This window comes from Haliotis rufescens, unplaced genomic scaffold, assembly GCF_023055435.1.
Source record: "Haliotis rufescens isolate VD_foot unplaced genomic scaffold, xgHalRufe1.0.p SCAF_20, whole genome shotgun sequence".
Taxonomy (NCBI): Eukaryota; Metazoa; Mollusca; class Gastropoda; order Lepetellida; family Haliotidae; genus Haliotis; species Haliotis rufescens.
In genome coordinates this window covers 18,508,352-18,531,360 of record NW_025963891.1, presented here as the reverse complement: position 1 = coordinate 18,531,360, position 23,009 = coordinate 18,508,352, and the positions used below count along the sequence as shown (strand labels likewise).

The following is a 23,009-nucleotide window of genomic DNA, read 5'->3' as shown; positions in this document are numbered from 1 at the left end:
TCTCCGTCCGTGTCGGACCCAAGCATGAGAACGTCATCGGCAACACGGACCCGTTCATCCTCTTCCTCTTCCTCATCATCTACTGCATCTCAGCCATCTGCTTCTGCTTTGCCGTCAGTGTGTTCTTAAAGAAAGGTGATATTACATACATTTACAGAGTTTCATTTTTAACCCAGATATGACCTCTATCTTCATGTACCTTTGTTTTTCTAGTTTCACTGCTTTTTCAACAAATCCTCTGAAACCACAAGGCATATTAAGCTGAATCTTGGAATTAATGATAACAGTCATGGTGTTTGTAATTAGTGGATAGAGTTTCTGCCTGGAGAGCAGAAGGTTGGTCCGGTTACCCGTTCCTGACAGTAGTCTTGTCCCCTGTTCCAAACAGTAATCTTGTTCCCTGTTCCTGACAGTAGCCTTGTCCCCTGTTCCAAACAGTAACCTTGTTCCCTGTTCCAGACAGTAGCCTTGTCCCCTGTTCCAAACAGTAACCTTGTTCCCTGTTCCTGACAGTAGCCTTGTCCCCTTTTCTTAACAGAAGCCTTGTTCCATGTTCCTGACAGTAGCCTTGTCCCCTTTTCTTAACAGAAGCCTTGTTCCATGTTCCTGACAGTAGCTTGTTCTTTGTTCCAAACAGTAACCTTGTTCCCTGTTCCTGACAGTAGCCTTGTCCCCTGTTCCTGACAGCAGCCTTGTCCCCTGTTCCTGACAGCAGCCTTGTCCCCTGTTCCTGACAGTAGCCTTGTCCCCTGTTCCTGACAGCAGCCTTGTTCCCTGTTCCTGACAATGACCTTGTTCCATGTCCCTGACAATGACCTTGTTCCTTGTTCCAGCCAACTCTGCAGAAGCGGCAGGAGGGATCCTGTTCATCTGCTCCTACATCCCATACTTCTTCATCCAGAACCGGTACGATACCATGACTTGGGGGGAGAAGATGGCCGCCTGTATTGACTTCCAAGTCGCCATGGCATTTGGCGGTCAGGTCATCGGCATGTTTGAAGGCATAGGTCAGTGTCATCTACTTTGTCTTTGCATCTTTGGTGATGTAGATTAGAAGAACTTTTATGGTTTACAAACTTTACGAACAATATTTTTATTAGACAAATTATGTTTATCAGAATATTTTTATTAGACAAATTATGTTTGTCAGAATATTTATTTAGACCAATTATGTATGCAGAGTTAGACATCACCACCAATCTGTTTAATTGAATAAGAGGCGAGTGTAACTAGATGATAAACCACTCGTTTGAATTATGCCTAGTTGGATTTAACTTAGGGTGTCTCTCGCAGAAACGTTTACTGCAGTCATTGTTGATGTAAATGCTGAACCTAGCATATTTTGTTTACCAATGAAATTACAGAACACATTTGCTCCAGGACTTCTCTGTAAGGCACCTACGATGTAAAAACATCTTAATACTGTGTCTGTCCCTGTATGGGTATGATAACAAATAAGGCTCATGCTTTTGATACGTTGGTCAATGAAATTAAAATCATAGACATGAACTCATGAAATGAGGTTGATTGACTGAAATACTGTTAGTGGTACAGTAGACTACGGTTATAATGAACTCGAGGGGACCACTAATTTTAGTTCGTAATAACTGTAGTTCGTTATATGCATACATACAGCATATACACAACAAATGGTCGGGACTAAAAATAAGTTGGTTATATCCGTCAGTTCATTATAAGCGAGTTCGTTATAAACGTAGTTTACTGTAGTCACCCGTAAATGTTTGATGGCAGGGTCGGGAGTCCAGTGGAGCAACCTGGACCAGGGTGTGTCCGTAGATGACAACTTCGCCCTGCTCCACATTCTCCTCATGATGTTGTTCGACTCTGTTCTCTACTGTGCCATTGCCTGGTACGTGGAAGCCGTCTTCCCTGGAGAATTTGGAGTCCCTCAGAAGTGGTACTTTTTCCTGACGGTAGGTGATCTTTACAGACTTTGACCAGGGGTACATGTGTTAGTGACCCGTGAAGATCCGGGGTAGAATGGGTCTACAGCAACCAATGCTTGCCGTAAAAGGCGAATATGCTTGTTGGAAGAGGCGACTAACGGGATCAGGTGGTCAGGCTCGCTGACTTGGTTGATGCATGTCATTGATCCCAATTGTGTTTGATCGATGCTCATGATATCAAACACACGACTGTCTGGTCCTTACTCGATTATTTACAGACCACCGTCATATAGCTGGAATATTGCTGAGTGCGGCGTTAAACAACAAACCAACCAACAAGTGTTAGCACTGCATCTTGTGATTACATGGCTACTATCTGTTATACGAGTTCTTACAGATTTCGTTTTGTATCACTTAGTACTTAATAAAGAGCCATGGTCATCAGAGCCCCACTATTATTCAACTCCCATACTTTAAAACCTACTCATATTCAGCTCAAGATTCTGCAACAAATGTACGTAGGTAATATTTTGAGCCTGGAAAATTTGGTTTTCTAGCTTTGTTTCTTTTATATTAGTAAATTTGTTGAATCTAGCATATTTCCTTGCACCATTCATCCACATATAAGACTATATCAGCTGGTAACATTGAACAAGGCTGGTGTCAGGAACAGGGAATAAGGCTACTGTCAGGAACAGGGAATAAAGCAGACTGTCATCCTGCTGTTTGTTATGTATTGGAGAAAACACGCTCACGAGGTTTTGGTAGACAGAGCATGCCTTGGGGAGAGGGAAAAACCAAGGGGGCGAAGCCCCCGCGGTTTTTCCCGACCCCCAGGGCATGCTCTGTCTACCGAAACCGAGGGAAAGTGTTTTTCCATGATTATAAACCGAAAAAAGAAACTTAAAAAGACATTTATCATAATTTTTATGTTTCGAACATACTTTCCATGAACCTTAGGAAACGCGCGTAAAATATCTGTTGCTGGCGTACGGATCTTGCAAGGACATTCTAAAAACCAGTCAGGCTTATCAACACCTCTGTAGCCTCGTGGTACACTCACTGGGCTACAGATATGAAAGTTGCGAGTTCGATCCTCCGGAATATAAAGAAAACATTTGTCATTTGATTTTACATTTCATTACATGTTACAATCTGAACGGAAGTTATATTAATAAAATCCCTGGGACATTACAACGTCCCTGTTTATGAGATTTAACCCGACTGGAAAGTAAAACCTCACAATAGGTTTTAATGCCTATAGAAAGAAGTCTCTTACTTAATAGCGATCCCAATGAATAGGTTTATAAATGTTATTATCATACCTCCATGTCAGAATGATGGGATCTGATTGGTCCATGTGATCTTGATAAAATACTGTGTAACCCACCTTGGAGGGTAATAAATTTCTCAGAGGGGGAATAAATCTCTTATACCCTGCCACAAGCAAGACAGGCTGCACATAGATTTCTGAGAGGCTGAATAAATCACTTCTACCTCGCTTCCAAGCAAAAAACCGCTTGCTTTTGCACGTGACATAGCACAAGTTAACCTGAGCTCAATCGAACAGCTGTTTTCTATCAATTTTGAATTTGTTTTAATTCTTTTTCAATGTCATATTAAAACATGTCAGATATATTCATTGTAGCAGGATCAGGGGGTTACATAGGGTTTTATGTGTCCTGTATTATGTTTTATACCACAAACCGGAACCTGCTACAACTTATATTATTTTATTATGTAATCTACAACTGTATAATTTTTTAAAGTGTTTTCTTAAATAGATTAATAGTGTTGTTAAATGTTAAAAGTGAGTTCATAAATATAACGCGATCTCGTGAGAGCGGGACTCCATTCAAGATGGCGGCGCCCAGTGAGAGATCACATTGGATGTTGCCAGTGTAACATGTAACTGATAAGCAATGTTCTATGTGATAGTATATTTAATGTAAGGGAGGTAGGTTGCAGGGGGAATGACGGTTAGACGTTATACGTTGAGAGTGTTGCTGTGTGTGCATGTAGTGTATTGTTGTTAAATATATAACTGAATAAAGCACCTTGACACAACATACTCAAGATATCATCATTGTATCATTTGGGTCATACACCGATCCAACAGTATGTTCCCATATCCTTCTCCAGCGGTCATCCACCAATCTAACAATATGTTTCCATATCCTTCTCCAGCGGTCATACACCGATCTAACAATATGTTCCAGTATCCTTCTCCAGCAGTCATACACCGATCTAACAGTATATTCCCATATCCTTCTCCAGCGGTCATCCACCAATCTAACAATATGTTCCCATATCCTTCTCCAGCAGTCATACACCGATCTAATAATATGTTCCCATATCCTTCTCCAGCGGTCATACACCGATCTAACAATATGTTCCCATATCCTTCTCCAGCGGTCATACACCCATCTAACAATATGTTCCCATATCCTTCTCCAGCGGTCATCCACCAATCTAACAGTATGTTCCCATATCCTTCTCCAGCGGTCATACACCCATCTAACAATATGTTCCCATATCCTTCTCCAGCAGTCATACACCGATCTAACTGTATGTTTCCATATCCTTCTCCAGCGGTCATCCACCAATCTAACAATATGTTCCCATATCCTTCTCCAGCAGTCATACACCGATCTAACAATATGTTCCCATATCCTTCTCCAGCGGTCATACACCCATCTAACAATATGTTCCCATATCCTTCACCAGCGGTCATCCACCAATCTAACAGTATGTTCCCATATCCTTCTCCAGCAGTCATACACCCATCTAACAATATGTTCCCATATCCTTCTCCAGCAGTCATACACCGATCTAACAGTATATTCCCATATCCTTCTCCAGCGGTCATCCACCAATCTAACAATATGTTCCCATATCCTTCTCCAGCAGTCATACACCGATCTAATAATATGTTCCCATATCCTTCTCCAGCGGTCATACACCGATCTAACAATATGTTCCCATATCCTTCTCCAGCGGTCATACACCCATCTAACAATATGTTCCCATATCCTTCACCAGCGGTCATCCACCAATCTAACAGTATGTTCCCATATCCTTCTCCAGCAGTCATACACCCATCTAACAATATGTTCCCATATCCTTCTCCAGCAGTCATACACCGATCTAACAGTATATTCCCATATCCTTCTCCAGCGGTCATCCACCAATCTAACAATATGTTCCCATATCCTTCTCCAGCAGTCATACACCGATCTAATAATATGTTCCCATATCCTTCTCCAGCGGTCATACACCGATCTAACAATATGTTCCCATATCCTTCTCCAGCGGTCATACACCCATCTAACAATATGTTCCCATATCCTTCTCCAGCGGTCATCCACCAATCTAACAGTATGTTCCCATATCCTTCTCCAGCGGTCATACACCCATCTAACAATATGTTCCCATATCCTTCTCCAGCAGTCATACACCGATCTAACTGTATGTTTCCATATCCTTCTCCAGCGGTCATCCACCAATCTAACAATATGTTCCCATATCCTTCTCCAGCAGTCATACACCGATCTAACAATATGTTCCCATATCCTTCTCCAGCGGTCATACACCCATCTAACAATATGTTCCCATATCCTTCACCAGCGGTCATCCACCAATCTAACAGTATGTTCCCATATCCTTCTCCAGCAGTCATACACCCATCTAACAATATGTTCCCATATCCTTCTCCAGCAGTCATACACCGATCTAACTGTATGTTTCCATATCCTTCTCCAGCGGTCATACACCCATCTAACAATATGTTCCCATATCCTTCTCCAGCAGTCATACACCCATCTAACAGTATGTTCCCATATCCTTCTCCAGCAGTCATACACTGATCTAACAATATGTTCCCATATCCTTCTCCAGCGGTCATACACCCATCTAACAATATGATCGTATATCCTTCTCCAGCGGTCACACTGGTGTGGTACAAAACAGCGAGATGATGTTGATGACAGCAAAGACTTGAATACCGAACAAGAAGATGAATACTTTGAGAAGGACCCAGTCGGCATGAGGCCTGGAATCAGCATAAGAAACCTGAGCAAGGTGAGCTACAGCACTTCAGGGAGGTGTCATGTATCACAACAGGCCCTGGCCTGGGTTGGATTTACGAGATGTTCCGCACGGGTGTCAAAGGCGAATTTAGCAGTCTGGTCTTGGAAAAGGCCTGAAAATTGATAACATGCCTTGAATGTGGAAACCGTTTTTAACTCTGATGCTACATGACTTTATTCCATTTGTTTACTATCATTGCATGATGAAGCTGAAAATTAGCCCAAAACGTAATGGATAATTAATATTGACGTTAGAGCTGGGTACTGGGTACTGAGAAGGACCCAGGTACCCACAGGACTACCTGGACCTGTGGTTAGTCATGTGGAATATTGTTTGCTGACAAAAAATATCCAGAACTCCATGTTTACACTACAAGTCTCTAATGTTCACATTTCTTTCTGACCATGCACCCACTCCTTCTGAAGATAATACTTCTGTCAACTTCAGTGTATGCATGATCAGTTTTTTTTATACCTGTATCTAAATATCTTGACAGGAGTATGGTCAAACGTTTCCCAATCGGACATTTTGTACCTATCTCTTGAGACCTACAGCAGGTTCCTGGGTAGGGTCGGGTAAAAGGGGGGTGGGTACCCTGGTAATAAATTTGGACTCGTCCCAACCCTAGTTAACGTTCTGGTCGGTGGACTTGGATGTATGTACAAATACCAGTCAATCTGACAATTAAGTTCGATTGTCCAAATAAGTCTGTTTCCCTTGAAAAAGCCTTAAGTTTGGGGGCTCAAGTTTCGTATGAACCTTGGGAGGGTAAGAAAGATGGACAACTCCTCTATAGTTAAAACAAAGATGGAAGTATTAAGGGAACACAGAAAGGTAGCAAAAAATTATCCTGATCAGACCTGCTTAATGCTTTTTTGTATTCCATCAAGACAGGATACAGAATGTAACGTTAGTCATCCCTCATAGCTCAAAGATATCACAATGCACTATAACCCAGCTAGAGCACTTCGGTCAAATCAATAATTTCCGCTGCAGGTTTCAAAATCAGAGTAAAATACCTTCAGATCCAGATCTTTCATTGTCGTTGTCACTTCTTTGTGGAACCCGTCCCTTTCACACTGAAGTCAGTGCCTGTGCTTAAAAAGTACTCTTAAAAGTCTGAGCTTAAAAAAGATCTCTTCCAGCACTATTCCCATAAACTCTGCAGTTCTGGTTGATAAGGGATTTCAGAGAAAACCATGATAGCCAGTCCTGTAACTTGTGTGGTGAGGAAAATTCTGGAAATATAGCGCACTATGAACTACCTAAATATCATGACCAGGGAGCTTGTCACTAAGGTGGTATAAATGAGATTGTATATCATACATGCTTCACTTTACACCTGTTCCCTTATTTCTTTCCAACAGTATAGGAAAATTGTATGTGTGAGAGAACCCGGGTCTTCGACATGATGAGCAAATGCTTTAACCACTAGGCTACCCTACCGCTCCGAAAATTGTATTTATGGAGACAGGGTTCACTAATGGATTTCAGCTCTTTCTTCAGTGGTATTACAGCTTCTAAAATGCCACTTAAAGATAAAATTGTATGGTTGAAATCTCTCCTCATTTCCTCTCCTCTCCAAATTTCCTCATGTTTTGACAATGGCTTCTGTGGTGTAGTGGATATAATGGTTCTAAATATATGCTTGTCTCGGAAAGTAAATTAGCTCGTAATTTTGTTTCGGACATTAGCTCCGTTGTACGCATGTTGAAAAAGCATCATTGGGTATTTACCTGTGCTGTTTTAAAACAGTTGAGTTTTCCATTTAATGCATGCGTTTCTGTACACAAGTTAATTGATAGTAAATGGGTTTTGAATAATTTTAGGGGGTATTTTACGCAAATATGCAGGATATCTGTAGCTCTGCCAAGCACTATGTAAATTGCACTTGGGACAAGCAGCCACACACACACACACATGCATGGATGTTGCTATAAAAGTGAAATAATCTTGATGTTAAACCCCATCTCACCTAACCTCACCTCACTTCACATCACCTCACCCCATTTTACCTCATCCCACGTCACCTCACCTCACCCCGCATTACCTCACCTCACCTAACCTCACCTCGACTCACCTCACCTCACACCCACCTCACCTCACCTCACCTCACCTTGACTCACTTCATTTAGACTCAGCTCATCTCAACCACCTCACCTCACTCCCACCTCACCCCCACTTCACTTCACCTCCACTTCACCCCACCCCACTTCACTTCACTTCATGATTTAACCACCCTGTGTTTGTATGGCAGGAGTTCGGCACGGGGGAAGCTTGTAAGAAGGCTGTGTCTGGGATGACCCTTGCCATGTATGAAGGGCAGATAACTGCACTCCTCGGTCACAACGGCGCTGGGAAGACCACCACCATGTCCATGCTGACAGGTCAGATGTTTTCTGCCTTCACATTTGTGGATAGCCACAACCCTTTATAGGGGTCACAGCTCATCCTGTGGTTTATGAGGCTGCTATTCACTGAGTTATGTCCCTTTGTCATGCAGGATCAATTGACTATGGCTTTGAATAATGATCCTTGGTTTGTCAGTGTAGTAAACGTGTAGGACCGGTCACTTTGGGCTTTACTCTCACATTAAGTTGATATAATGAACTATTGCTCAGGGCAATGTGAAACCCAAATTACTCCCTCAGTAATACATTATATATATTTTTTACTTTAACAGATTTGTACAGTAAATACTCAAATTGCATATCGTCAGAATGGTTTTTTTCATAATGTGCTCATTTATAACATTCTTTCTTCCAGCTAATCTGGTAGAACATATATTATGTTTAAATCTGTAGGTGTTATTGAGGACATGATGTGTACCAATGTTTGGAATCAAACCTGTGTCTTTAAATTATAACCCGTGAAGATCTGGGGTAGAACAGGTCTCCAGCAACCCATGCTTGCCATAAAAGGCGACTATGCTTGTTGTAAGAGGCAACTAAGGGAATCGGGTGGTCGGACTCACTGACTTGGTTGATGCATGTCATCGTATCCCAACTGTGTGGATCCATGCTCATGACATCAATCACTGGATTGTCTGGTCCAGACTCATTTATTTATCAGACCGCCATCATAAAGCTGCAATATGCTGAGTGTGGCATTAAACAACAAACAAACAAACTTAAAATTACAAGCAAACACTCTCTGTGATGAGCTATCTCCAACCCTCCGACAGCAAAAAAGCTATCATTATAAATGTACAGCTCTGTGTCTAATACAGTATCTTAATGTAACAACATTCTGTCCCCGCAGGGTTCATCCCTCCAACAGGGGGCACTGCCAGGGTCAACGGCTACGACATCCGAGAGGACATTGTCAGCGTGAGAAGCAGCCTCGGTCTCTGTCCTCAACACGACATCCTATTTGACAGTCTCACAGTGGAGGAACATCTCATCTTCTTTGCCAAGGTCACTAGTCAATATTTACTTATCTGAGCAACTACTGAATCAGAACACAGGCCCTTGTGTCGTTGCTTAGATATTTCTAGATCCATCATGAGTGTCAGAAATGCACTATCCTATTATACTGAAACCGTCCTTTTTAGGGGACCGTTTATACCTAGAATTGTTACGGGGAATTAACTCCGGGATCTCCACGCCTTCAAAAACAGACAGAGAGGTTTTCAGGCGAAATGCAGGAATCTTTATTATATGTGACGTCACCATGCAACAACATACATTCAAAACAATTCAGTATTATATTTCATAGCTTAGACATCATAATAAGTAATTAAATAGTACAGCATTAAGATATTGAAATCAATAATTAAGAATGATAATGAGTTACATCATTACAGCATAGGTAACTGCCGACACTTACTTCAAGATAATGATGATTAAACATTTTAACACTAATCAAAATCTTCTGACGTTTACCAATTATAAGTAAATAACTTATAACATGAGAAACAGTTTATATAAGAAATGCTGGATATTGTATTGTAACTCTTATCTACTAGACTGCCACTGAATTGTCTGTATCTTTATAGACTATTCTACGACATGAAACACAAAATCAACCGGCGCTTCACCATAGTGCGGATGCACTTATGTGATAAATAGTCAAAAGACATTGCCGAATCTGTGCGTATTTAGCTACGGAAACAGTGTTACTTTTCGTGTATTGTTTTCTAGACATATACGGTCACAGACTGGTTATCTTTAAATACATACATTTAGCTGCCGATGCTATGCTACTCATTATATTGAAACAAGAAATGTTTCCCGTGAAAATACAAACAGTGAGACGAATAACATGACCAGAAATATAAATGCAGATAATAGAACACGTTGACCACCAAGTCACTTGATACAGAAACGTTATACACGTTGAACATATTGTTTAATAAGCATCCACGACTTCCATAACTAAAATGGCGTAATATGTTAGATTGATATTTAAACGACTAGAATACTAATGCTCGTATTTTATCCGGGACGCTCTATTATTCTCTATTATTCAGTATAGTATTTGGTTTCTAGATGAACTGTATGAAATTAACATATAGCAGCCAAATCGTAGATTTTGAACAATACTTTTTAATTAACTGTAACATAAGTTCATTGTACCAGCAGAGTAACAAAGTTAGAATTATTTACAGCACGTTTAACAAAAATGGCAAAGTAATAAGTAAAAGTAACTTACCTTCAAAAACAGACAGAGAGGTTTACAGGCGAAATGCAGGAATGACTCTATGCCAAGATACCCCTGCATTTATACCCGAGACCTCCAGTCCACGTTTGAAAGCATGTCACTACCCATCTGTCCAGTTTGGGATTGATAACAATGGTTTCCCACATGGTGGTCAAATTATGCAAGTTTTGATGTGGTGACTTACTTAGTTAATTGTTTATTGGCTGGTCAGCTGTGTCTGAATCTGGTCAGCCGGATCTAGAATTTCTATAGCGCTAGCTGATTAGCATCTGCCAGCTCGTTTGACTGGTTTCGACAGCTTGCATCTCCAAGCGTTACGTATTATGATAGGCGTCCTGTAAACTATGTAGCGTTTACTGGCTTGGGAATGTGAAACTTAAAGTAGAAGAATATATTTGATTTTGATAAAACTTGAAGAAAAATATGATGATTTTCGCCCTGTTATAGTACCCCTGGACGTCGTGGAGCTTTTGACCGCAAAAGCCTATTAATATTGTCGTTATACAGGTGTTGACGTAAACATAAATTGTACACAAAAATACATAAAACATTTTAAAGTAACACAGCAAAAATATGCGAACACGACAAAGGATATGCACTGCTTAGACAGCCCACTTAAAATACCTTTAACATACAAGAAGGATCTAAAATTTGGTATCTACCATCATGAACCATAAGAATGTAGGCAGCGAAAGGTTGATTGAACATTTTCTGGAGTTTACGGGCAGTAAAGAAAGAGACTCGAAGCGTGTTCGGTACTGAGAGAGACGTTTTGGTTAGGAGATTAGTCACAGTAAAGGCGGGCCATTCAACAGTAAGGGTGGGAAAGAAATATCCAGAGATTCGGAGCTGTTCCACTGTGCAAGGGGGTTGAATATCCCAGTAGGAAGGACAGAGACTGAGAGCCAGAATAGGAACAGAGACACACTCTGGACCAGTGGTGAGTTCAAGAACGAGGCCATTGTGCGTCCTAAGATTGCGTTCATAGATGAGAAGGAGAAGAATAGATGCCACAGCAAGTGTGATCACTCCTAGAAGGATTGACACATGATAGTCAGCAAGATCAGACACAACGAAGCTGGGACTAGAAGTGGTTTGTGAATTATAATTTAGTACTGGCGGCTGTACTGCTTTAGCTGGCGCCACACGAGTAACCAGCAATAGTGCACCAGAGAGTGCACAAACTTTGAAAAACATCCAAACAACTAAAATAATTGAAAGAACTGACATAGCCGAAGCGGTGATGGCTATAATTGCATTTGTATCAGGCCAAGAACTTGGTAAAGTGATTTGACCATCAAGCAATCGTTCCGTAATAGACTGAAATATGGTTTGATCTTTTCTTGCCCTTTCAGCGACACGTTTAAGACTGAGATGGGACTTTTGATCATTGGCCAAAATATTGGAAATTTCATGAGAAAATATATCAAATTTTGGAATGGTGAAGTTAACTGCTTTTCTGAAAGTTGTATCACCAGCAATACTAGAGAGGGTAGAATCCTCAAAGAAGTGTTGAAGAAGAGCAAGGTTGACAGGGTGAAGGTGTGAGATCTGGTGTTGTGAAGTGCGACACGAACCAAAGGGTGCAGGATAATACAGATCTTCGGTGGACAGAGAACAGTAACATGAAGTAGCAATAAGACAGAAGTTACAACCGGGGATCATACGATGAGTACCAGGACAGGTGAGAGTAAGAAAGGGAATTCTATAAACGAGAACATTTGAGGTATCAACAAAGATAAGCTGAGGTGGCTGAGGTTTGGTGACATATCGAAAATCACAAAGAGATTTGATCAGACTCTTACTATTTTGAAAGAGTGCAAGGCTACATGATGGTTTGGGGGAGGATTGTAGAGCTATTCTGATAGCACAGTTTATGACGAATTCATCACCAGAGCAGGGCGCTAAGGTAGAGCTGTCCATACTGAGGAAATGACGGGAATCCAAGGACAGGGCAAAGTAAGGAGGAATATCAAGGAGTTGAGTCGAGTGGGATGATGTATTGTTCACAGGCACTGGGAGAGAAATAACCTTATACATTTGGAAAGGTTTAGGCAAGGATGATAAGGGAAACTTAACAGAAACATAGACGTGGGCCTTCGTACGGGCAAAGATGAATTTTGCTTGAGAATAGTAATATGTCGGGTTGGTTTGAAGCAATCGAAAGTTTGGATACTTGTTAGATAAAATTGAGGCAATATGATGAATAGTTTGTTCCAGAATTTGTGGGGCAATTAGCAGAGGGGATAATTTATTTTTAGCCAAGTCTAAAATGCCTAATTTATGTTCTTCAAGTTGATGCTCCACAGTATTTTATTTTGAATTTGGTCTATCAAAATTGAAGTAAGGGAAGCAAAAGTAGCTTGAATATTTCTAGCATTATTTTGGATCGCAGTGGCTGTGAACGTAAGGGCATCATGATTGGCCTTAACACCTTTTAGCGCATTCTTAAATCTATTGTTTACCAATTTCATAAATGACGAGAGATGGGAAGAATGTTGTTTGAGGACATTGGATAGGTTTATGTTATGTTTGGTAAGGGCATTAATATGTTTGGCAAGCAGGTTGACGTCGTCAGTGGTGGCTGTACCAAACAATGTTTTGGAAAGGGACCCTACAAAACTTAGAACTGCTCGTTTGGAGCGACTTGATGAGGGGACCTTAGATTCAGGGATGAGTTTAATGATTTGGTGCCTAGTTTCATTTAGCAGTGAAACACACCTGGTTTTGATTACGTTAAGGTGCATTTGGATTTGGTGCAGTATAGCACAAGTTCCATTGCCTTGGTGGCATCCACTCATGGTGGGAATGCTTGGGACATGGGGAAGCTTGACCTCGTAGGTATGGACCCACTATTCAGTTGCAAAATGGTTGGCTTAAAAACTATTCCATAGTTGAGTCTCTGAACAGGGCTGGTGCCGAGGGTAGGGCGGGCAAACAGAGCCATAAGCCACAGGATAATCAAGCTCCAGGATGAACCTTTGATGAAATGAAAAGGGAGCCATTAGAAGAGTTGACCTGGTTGAGAAGAATGTTGTGGCCACAAACACCTAAACAACCTAGCACTATGGGACACAGAACACTTGGTAACTGCAAAGGGATGGTCACTCATATCTTATGGCCATGCAATTCACGTCACAAAAGATAGGGGGTAGCTTGATAACACCTATGCAAATGAATCATTGGAAGTACTTATGTACTCCGTGTTTGCGCTTCTTACCAGACATTGTTCTAGACCTATGGAAGTGCTTGATCAGGGATGGATCAAGATTGGAGGCGGGCTCCCAGGTCGTTTCTGAGTAGCCTAACCACTTGATTTGGTACTGTTTGGTACCGTTTGCCATTTTACATCTGATAATTTTGTCAACAGGATACGTTTGATTATCTTGAGATTTGTCATCCTGTTGGCGGGCAATGGTTGGTGCAGAGCCTGTATCACTGATGTGTGGCTCTGGAAGAACCACCTGTGTGTCTGAGGATGTGTCAGCATCAGCAGACGTGCTGGGAAGAGGGGAATGGGCTTCAGCAGAAGTGCTGTGACGAGGAGCATGTGTGTCCGTTTCAGTAGAAGTGCTGGGACGAGGAACATGTGTGTCCGTTTCAGCAGAAGTGCTTGGACGAGGAACATGTGTGTCCGTTCCAGCAGAAGCGCTGGGACAGGGAGAATGATGACCATGGTTGGGAGTGTGATCTGGAAGACGGTCGTTGGGAGTGCGAACATTGTGGGGCTTGAGGCGATTGGCATGGATAAGTGCCTTGTGCGTCTTGTTCGTTTGAACATGTTGTAGCTTGAAGGTATGATTAGGACCAAGCTCAAGTATGGTGTAGGGACCTACCCATTTAACTGACAGTTTCGGGGACCTACCAGGGAGAACATGGGAATTTTTCATCAGGACTAGATCACCTACTGAGTATTGGGGATCTTTAGCTTTGAGGTCAGTCCGCTCTTTGTTTATTTCTTGAGAAATCTTCATGTTGTCCTTAGCAATAGTTTTGGCTACCTTGAGATTGTCAAGAAGGGTCTGAAGATGGCGTTCCGCCGTTTTGCCTAGAGAGGGCTTGGGAAGAAGAGCAACATCAATAGGGAGATGCATCTCTCTGCCAAAGAGGAGATAGAAGGGAGTGTAGCCAGTGGAGGCACATGGTGCACTGCGCATTGACATCATGACACAAGGGATTAGGTCTGCCCAATTGGACTGTTCAGAGTCACAATAAGCTCTGAGTGCCTGCTCAATGGTCCTATTACGTCTTTCACACATGCCATTGGTTTCCGGATGATATGATGACGTCAGATGGTGCTTGATGTCCGACAGTTCACACAGAGCATTGACAAGTTTCGAAGTGAACTGCCGACCTCTATCAGAAAGAAGGGTTTTGGGAGCCCCAAAGCGAGTAATGACCTGGTTGAACAGAATTTTGGCTACCTCAGTGGCATCCTGACTCTTCATAGCAAAGCCTTCAGTCCAACGCGAAAAAGAGTCAACTACCAGCAGGACATATTTGTAACCATCTTTATTTTCTGGGAGGGGACCAAGGATATCTGTGTGAAGGCGAGAAAATGTGTCCTCTATGGGCATTGGGACCATAGGAGCATGTTTGCTATGGGACTTAGGTTTGATTTTCTGACATACCTCACATGACCTAATGTAATTTTCTATGTCTTGATACATACCATACCAGTGGTATTTTGACAGGAGAGCTTGAAAGGTGGAATCCCTTCCAAGATGACAACCACCTACTTTGGAGTCATGATAGGCGAATAGGACATCCTTGCGCTTGATAAGGGGGACAACAAGCTGGGTAATTTGGGGAGGCCTATGGGCTTTGGTACCTCTATGTTTTGCTTGATAGACATGATAGAGAATACCATCCCTGACTACATACTCCTGTGAGCGTCCTACAAGACCTTTGATTTGGGCATCATTGTACATTGTAGGGATTTCATCTTTGGAAATGTAGTCAATAATTGGCCTGAGGTCAGGGGAATTTCTCTGTTGCGTCAGAAACTGATCATCATCTATGTTGACTGCTGCAACAATGACAGATGGGCCAGATGGTGATGGTTTGTTTGTGTAATAGAGATCCAAGGCTAGTGGAACACGAGCGTCTGGATCTTGGTCAGAATCAGGTTGGACGGTTGAGGGTGGGACAGTAGAAGTGGAGAAGCGTGTTGTTATTGTTAGCCACATCAGGGGAGGAAGGGGGTACAAAGGGAGAGGATGACACAACTAAAACTGATTTGTCTTTTGTGGTGGCAGTGCATGAGGCTACTTGCGCATATGTTCTTTTAGATGGTAATGGAGGTGATGGTATGTCATCTGTGATAGGCACAGTCTTAGGCTCAGGGTATTTAGTACGAGATAAAGCATCTGCATTTGTGTTTGACTTCCCTGGCCTGTGTACTATTTCATAATCGTAATCTTGTAGCATAATTGACCATCGTCCAAGGCGACCTGTTTCCTCTTTGATGTTTTTGAGCCAAGTAAGAGCCTTGTGATCAGTGTAAATTTTGAATTTGGTCCCCGCCAAGTAAACTCTAAATGTCTTTATCCCTTCTACTACTGCCAAACATTCAAGTTGTGTTACCCCCCAATTCTTTTCTGATGAGTGAAGTGATCTACCCCCATAACAGATGACATGTTCCTTACCATCTGAACCATGTTGCCCTAAAATGTAACCGAGAGATGTGTTGGAAGCATCTGTTGTCAGAATGAAAGGTTTTGTAGGGTCTGGATAGGCAAGGATTGGAGATGTTGTCAGTTTTTGTTTCAAGACAGGGAAAGCTTGTTGACATTTGTCTGTCCAAGAAAATTTAACATCTTTCTTGAGAGTGTCATAGAGAGGTGACGCTATTCCTGAGAAATTGGGAACAAATTTCCTGTAGTAACTACAAAGGCCAAGAAAATGACGAACATCATGAACATTCTTTGGTGGGGGAATTTGGGTGACTGCCTCAATCTTAGATTGGTCAACTTCAATGCCAGATTTGGTGAAAATGTGTCCAAGATATTGAACTTGTTTTGCTGCAAATTTACATTTGCTGGGTTTCAAGGTCAAGCCTGCTTGCTTTATCTTTTGAAAAACACATTTGAGATGATTCAAATGTTCTGAAAAGGTTTTGGAATACACGATGATATCATCGACATAAATAAGGATGTATTTCCAGTTCATATCTTTGAGAGCTTCTGAAATAGTACTTTGAAAAGCCATTGGAGCATTTTTTAGGCCGAAAGGTAAACGGTTCCATTCGAAAACAGCATCTGGAGTAATAAAAGCAGATTTGTGTTTGGTTTCTGGATGTAGAGGAATTTGCCAAAAGCCACTAGCACAATCCAAAATGCTAAAGATTTTTGCATGACTTTCACCTACTGCGTCAATGACATCTTTGAATCTAATTAAAGGGAAGAACATTGGCTTTGTAACCGCATTGAGGCGTCTGTAGTCTACCGCAAAACGATAACTGTTGTCACGTTTTCGAACCATAACAACTGGTGAGTGCCACTCAGAAGAACTTGGTTGAATGATTTTGGCCTCTAGCATTTCCTTAATTTGTTTTGAGCACTCTTTTCTAATTTCCGCACTTTGTCGATAAATGGGCGCCTAACGGGTCTAGCATCACCTGTCTCTATCTTATGACTGTGAAGATGTGTGTGACCTAGTTCAGACCAATTGTGAGAAAAGGCAGAATGTTGAGAATGAAGGAAAGAAAGAAGCTCTTGTTTTTGCGAAGAAGACAGGTCTGAGTCGGAAAGGTCAAAGGATAGGTCTGAGGGGGGAGTGTGTTTGCGATGAGAAGGGGGCTGGGATGGGATTGTGGATGTGTGTGGTGTGGATCCTTATCTACTCTGACCACGTGTGACTGATGCATTGATCAGAGAATGACGTGGGCGTGATGTGACATGGGATGGTCTGAGTTCTGGTTCAGGTGAATCTGATAGCAATGAGACGCTTGATGGGTCGACCTCACACGCTACCGCTAGCACTCTTTTGGTGTTGATATGAATAGGGGATTTGGTAGGGTTGAGTAGGCGCATATAAACACCTTTCTTTGTCTTTGTCACCAAACATCTGCCACCCTGCAGTTTAACTCTTGAAAGTTCAGGAACCGGTTCTAAGAGGAGAATGGAACCTTGCCTATAGCGAGAGATTCGGACAGGGATGTCTACCTGGCAAGAAGGTGGAACTGTGATGGGTTTCTTGGCCCTTACATAGCCTGCACTTGACTCTACCAGGGGAACAGTGATCAGACCTTCTTGAATTATGAAGCACTTGTCAGCTAGGGAGATAGTAGCCTTATACTCGGTGAGGAAGTCTATACCTAATATCAAGGAATGGTGAAGTGATTGGAAAACATAAACTGACTGGGGTAGAAGAAGGTTACCTATACAGATGTCCAAAGAAATAGCACCTAACACCTTGTGTACTTCACCACCTACACCTACGATTTCATGAAGGTCAGATTCTTGTAGGTGACCTAATGTGTAGCCTACCTTTTGAAGGAAGCCCCTGCTGACACAGGACACAGAGGCTCCTGTATCAACTAGGGCTGTTGTCTTCACTTGCTTCACCCGCACTAGAACAGTGTTCTTAACTAAGGGAGCCACAAGCGAGACCAAGGGTTTTTCATGCCTGATCCCAGACTTCTGAGAATCAGGCGCGAGTCCCTATTGCCTAGGGTATTCATTCTGCGAATGATATGCCCTCATGCATACACTAGAATGGTGTCCTACTTTATGGCAAAAAGTACATTGTGTGTGGAAATGTGGGCAATACAATCTGTCTAAACAGAACATACCACATCCTATGCATTTTCTTTGTAGGTACGGGGGTACTGGATACTGTGGGCGTCTCTGTTGTCGGTTGGTGCCGTTGAAGTGTTGAGGGCCTGGATTCTTCTGAGTTAGTTGACTCTGCTGTTGGCCATATTGTTGAGATGGTGGTGATGACAACTGATAATGGGGGCCATGAAACCGATTCCGTCTGGGTTGAAATGGTTCATGACGTGGAGGCTGGAACTGCAGCTGTTGTTCTTGTTGTAGCTGGTGCTTGGTTGCTGGTGTTCCTGCGGCTTGTACTGCTGGGGCGTCTGTCTTGGTGATAAGGGTGGCCACGAGCTCCGACAGTTGGTCCACTTTCATGGCCATGTTGACCTCTGGGGACCTTAGACCCAACTAAGACCTCTCAGCCAGTTCTGCAAGGTCCCGAACAGCTTCAAGTGAGGCCGGTTCCTTGTTGATCACCCACTGGCGGATGCTTGGACGGAGGCCATTAACTGCCACTGCCACAATCATTGACATTGGAAGTTCCTGGTTCCGAGGTGCTCCCTGTATTCTAGTATTCCTCTGTGCCATCTGGAGGAGGTTCACATCGAATGTTTTTGGCCTGTTAAATCTAGATTTAAAGGCTTCCTCCAGACGGCCCATGTCGTTTCTTGTCTCTTCCACCAGGTCCTGGTGCCAGAGCTTTGCTGTTCCTTCTAGATAGAAGGGAAACAACAAACATTGTCGATCCTGGTTATAATTAAAAAGTTTCACTGCAAAAAAAATCCATATATACAAGCTTGTATATCCTTTGAAAAGATGATATTTCCAAAGGATATACAAGATTGGAATGATGATATATACAAAAATATACAAGTTTGTATATACGACATATACAAAAATATCCAAATTTGTATATATGGTATATCCAAATTTGTTTTCTTTGTATATATTGGTAAAGGGAGATAATTGTTATGTATTTGTGTATAATTATTATATATATATGCAAATTGAAGTGTTTAAAGTTGAGCACTGTGTTTCTTTGTATATGTTTGTAAAGGAGGATAATTGTTTTGGATGTGCAAAATAGTAACAGCAAGTTACAAAAAAACTGATATAGTGGCGTGTAACATTACTGGAATGTTTAATTAGTACTCCACACTGTTAGCGGGGGTACATACTCTCCTTGCAATGATATTGACGGATAAGCAATTGAGGCGTCTGGTACTTTTCCTGGCGCGGTGCTTGGTATGTGAGTGGACTTTATGGTCAAATGCACAGAGAGGATTAGCTGTCGGGGGTGATTGCATTGGCGGTGACTTCTGTTTTGAAAGTGTTGAAATCAATTTGTGCTGAGCTTGGATTCGTCTGTACGGGGAGGCAGCGATGTGATTTGTAACATGCTCTCGTGCACATGGCAGATTAGCCAACAGTGTGGATTGCACAGAGGATGAAAACTATTTTATTATTAATTTAAAGTGTTGAATTTGGTTTGTTCTGAGGTGTCGGTTTAATTGTAGGGAAAACATTGTTATAATGTCAAATCTAGGCGGAATGCGGAAAATCGCGTTTTTTTTAAAACGGCAGTCCTTGGAAAAATCCTCTTCAAAATATAATGAAAGATATTTTTTTAAAAATACTCCGAAAATATCGTGTTGCCGGACAACCATTGCGGATTGGGAGCGTCACACAGAAATTGTTAATAATCCAATAATGACTTTTTTATGATAAAGTTGTCTTTTATAAGTGAATGATATGTTTTACAGTTGTTCATGTGAAAAAACTATGAATGTTTATTCAGTGTCCGAAAACCCATAAAACGGGGATATATGTTGTATTAATGTTTTATGTTTTACAAAAGATATAAGTACAAAGGTATGCTTTTCTCAATATGCTTCAACATGGGGAAAGGGACATTGCACGTTTGTGGCAGTATTGCTCCCAGGTGGCGTCCTCGTCCACTAATGCCTACATCCACTAATGCCTACGGCCTACAATAAACAAAGTCATGCACCAGTGATTTTCAGCGACACCTACTATCAGTGCATCATTTCTGCATCATTGCATTAGTTCTTATAGTATATACACCAGCAGATATTTGATGATTTCAAAGAAATTTCAAAGAGTTCATTCCTAGCATGGGTATGTTGTTTTCATTGTGTAGGATTTATTACACACTGTTTTATTTATTTGTAGGCAAAAGTGGACTTAGGCGTTAGTGGCTGGAACCCAGATGGCTAGGTGCCCAGAAAATATTCCCGAAGTACTGATTTAACTCCGAAATTTTACATCCGCCATCTTTGTTTTTTTTTACTTTTGCCACTGTTACATTTGTTGGTATGAATATTGTCCAGACGGCACAAAACTGCTTAAAATGAAATTAAATGTTCAAAACATTTCTTGGGGCTCAGTCTAATATTGTTAGCAAAGTCAACAAACTACGACCATAAATGTAATGTACAACAGGCGCAAGAAATTTTTTAAAAATTCTTACAAACACAAATGATAAGAAGTCGAATATGAATACTTATACCTGTACTTTTTAGAACAAGAAATTGACACATTGACGTATTCAGATTAAATTGATATGTTCTTTACTTATGTAAATGCAAATGATAAAAAAATAATTAACAGTGAGATACTATCGCTATTGTGCAAAGCATCCAGTCCCAATGAAAACGAACAGCATGCTGATGTGATACAAAGCAATCATATAACATATCGCGACTGATAGTTCTAAACAATCAGGCAATCAACATAATGACGGTATCAGGGGGCACATCGTGATATTTGAAGATAAAAAATGATAAAACATGTCATCAGTCTGGGAAGTAATACACAGCATCTTGACAATGAACAAAAAGAAGAAGAAGAAGAATAGTTTATTAAAGTGTCACTATTTAAACAACCAACCATTTTGGCTTTTGAGACAAAATACCCATCACCCCCCGCCCCCCCCCCCCCCCCCCCCCATAGAAGTACAACGAACACACACTACCGCAAATTCAGTCACTAACCCACCCACATATATTACGTTACACACACCACACCACGCCACACCACGCCACGCCACGCCACGCCACACCACACCACACCACACCACACCACGCCACGCCACGCCACGCCACGCCACGCCACGGGATTCCATACTCGGTATTGACCCATGACATATCCTTCTTCATGTCAGGGAATGGGTTTTGGGATGGTGGTCAACGGACACGTCTTGCCTTAGGGAAAGCTGCTGTACTGTCCAGCTTCTTAATGTATGTCTCATCTGCGAGCCTCTTCGCCATCTGCAGTTCCGTCGACTCGCAGTTCTTTGGTCGTACTGTAAAAAATCTTTATGCCGTCTTCGTCATAGTTACTTTCCTCGGAGGGCATCAACTGAGCGTCCTCGTACCTCTGTTTCTTCTGGACGGGAAGGTTGCGATGGCGTATCCCAAGGACTCGGTTACGACTCTTCTGAAGAAAAACAACAACTTTATTTACAATTGCATTTCAAATTTATAATGCATATGTATGTATATCCATGTATATGCTCATGAGCAATGGAGGAGAATATGTGAAAATCAAATTCAAATTTATTCCGATAACCCTTAAGCAACGTGTCAGTATTATAGCTTGATGTATTAGAACAACACTATTTGGGAATGCCTGGTGCTACTGGTAGCGTTGGGTATGCTTACCCTTTTTGAAGATTCAACATCAAACGGATTACATCACACTCTGAGTAAACAAACTCATTTAACCCTTAATTAGTTAATTAATCGGCAGTATATTGTATCACTTAGTATTGCCTTAACGAGGAGTAATCCCTTGTCAGTTTTGGTGAGTGATCAATTTATGCCTGGAGAAAGGGATTAGACTTACTCACAATAAATTAACATTTCACACTGCAACAGAAGAGATTATCGATCATTATGCCTTTATAAGAAAGTGAGAAAGATAAAGATTGAATGATACATAACGGGCCGTGCCTGCATTATATAGCCTGCAAGAATCGTCACTGTAAACTAATAGAGGATTAATTTCAATTTTACAGAATATTCAACTGCTAAGTATATGATAAAGTGTTGAAGTAGCATTAGATATGTTTGAGATTACAGTTTTCAATTAACTGTATAATGTAGCTTGCTGTCTTTGAGAGAGTCAGTATCTGTAGAGCTGGCTTGGTCTAATTGGTATTCAGTCCCTGGGACACAAATATTGTTTTAATAGCATTGTTTTGTGAGCAGCCGGATGCGTAAATGATATGTAATATATTTCCGTATTATATTTTATAGTACTTGTTGTTTTAATATTGTTAACAACAGAGAGAACGAAGATTTTTTTTTGAAAAACCATAACAGCATGCATATGTTCTAGCAAAAGGAAACTTGATAAATATTCATTTTGCTTAATTTCTACTTTGGAAAACTTATTTGGAGCTCTGAAAGCTTGACGCTGTATAATTTGGGACGCGCATGGTTGGATGCAAACTAAATGTTTAATTCTCGCAAATTAAGACACCAGCGGCGGTATAGGAGCATATATCTAATGTCATTCAATACAGAATAATACATGAAGATGTTTCAATGTTAAGATTAAATAT

At 41.4% G+C, this 23,009-nt stretch overlaps 1 protein-coding gene across 1 annotated transcript in view; it reads left to right on the top strand.

Moving 5' to 3' along the window:
• The first annotated feature begins 845 nt into the window (after positions 1–845).
• The window catches only part of LOC124132983 (phospholipid-transporting ATPase ABCA3-like), a 64,674-nt gene continuing 42,510 nt past the window's right edge, over positions 846–23,009 (top strand). Inside the window, exons 1-5 of the mRNA XM_048400909.1 lie at positions 846–1,007; positions 1,753–1,934; positions 5,850–5,987; positions 8,254–8,383; positions 9,258–9,412. Of these exons, the coding sequence (XP_048256866.1) occupies positions 917–1,007; positions 1,753–1,934; positions 5,850–5,987; positions 8,254–8,383; positions 9,258–9,412 (696 nt within the window). The 5' untranslated portion in view covers positions 846–916. The remainder of the gene's footprint in view (positions 1,008–1,752; positions 1,935–5,849; positions 5,988–8,253; positions 8,384–9,257; positions 9,413–23,009) is intronic.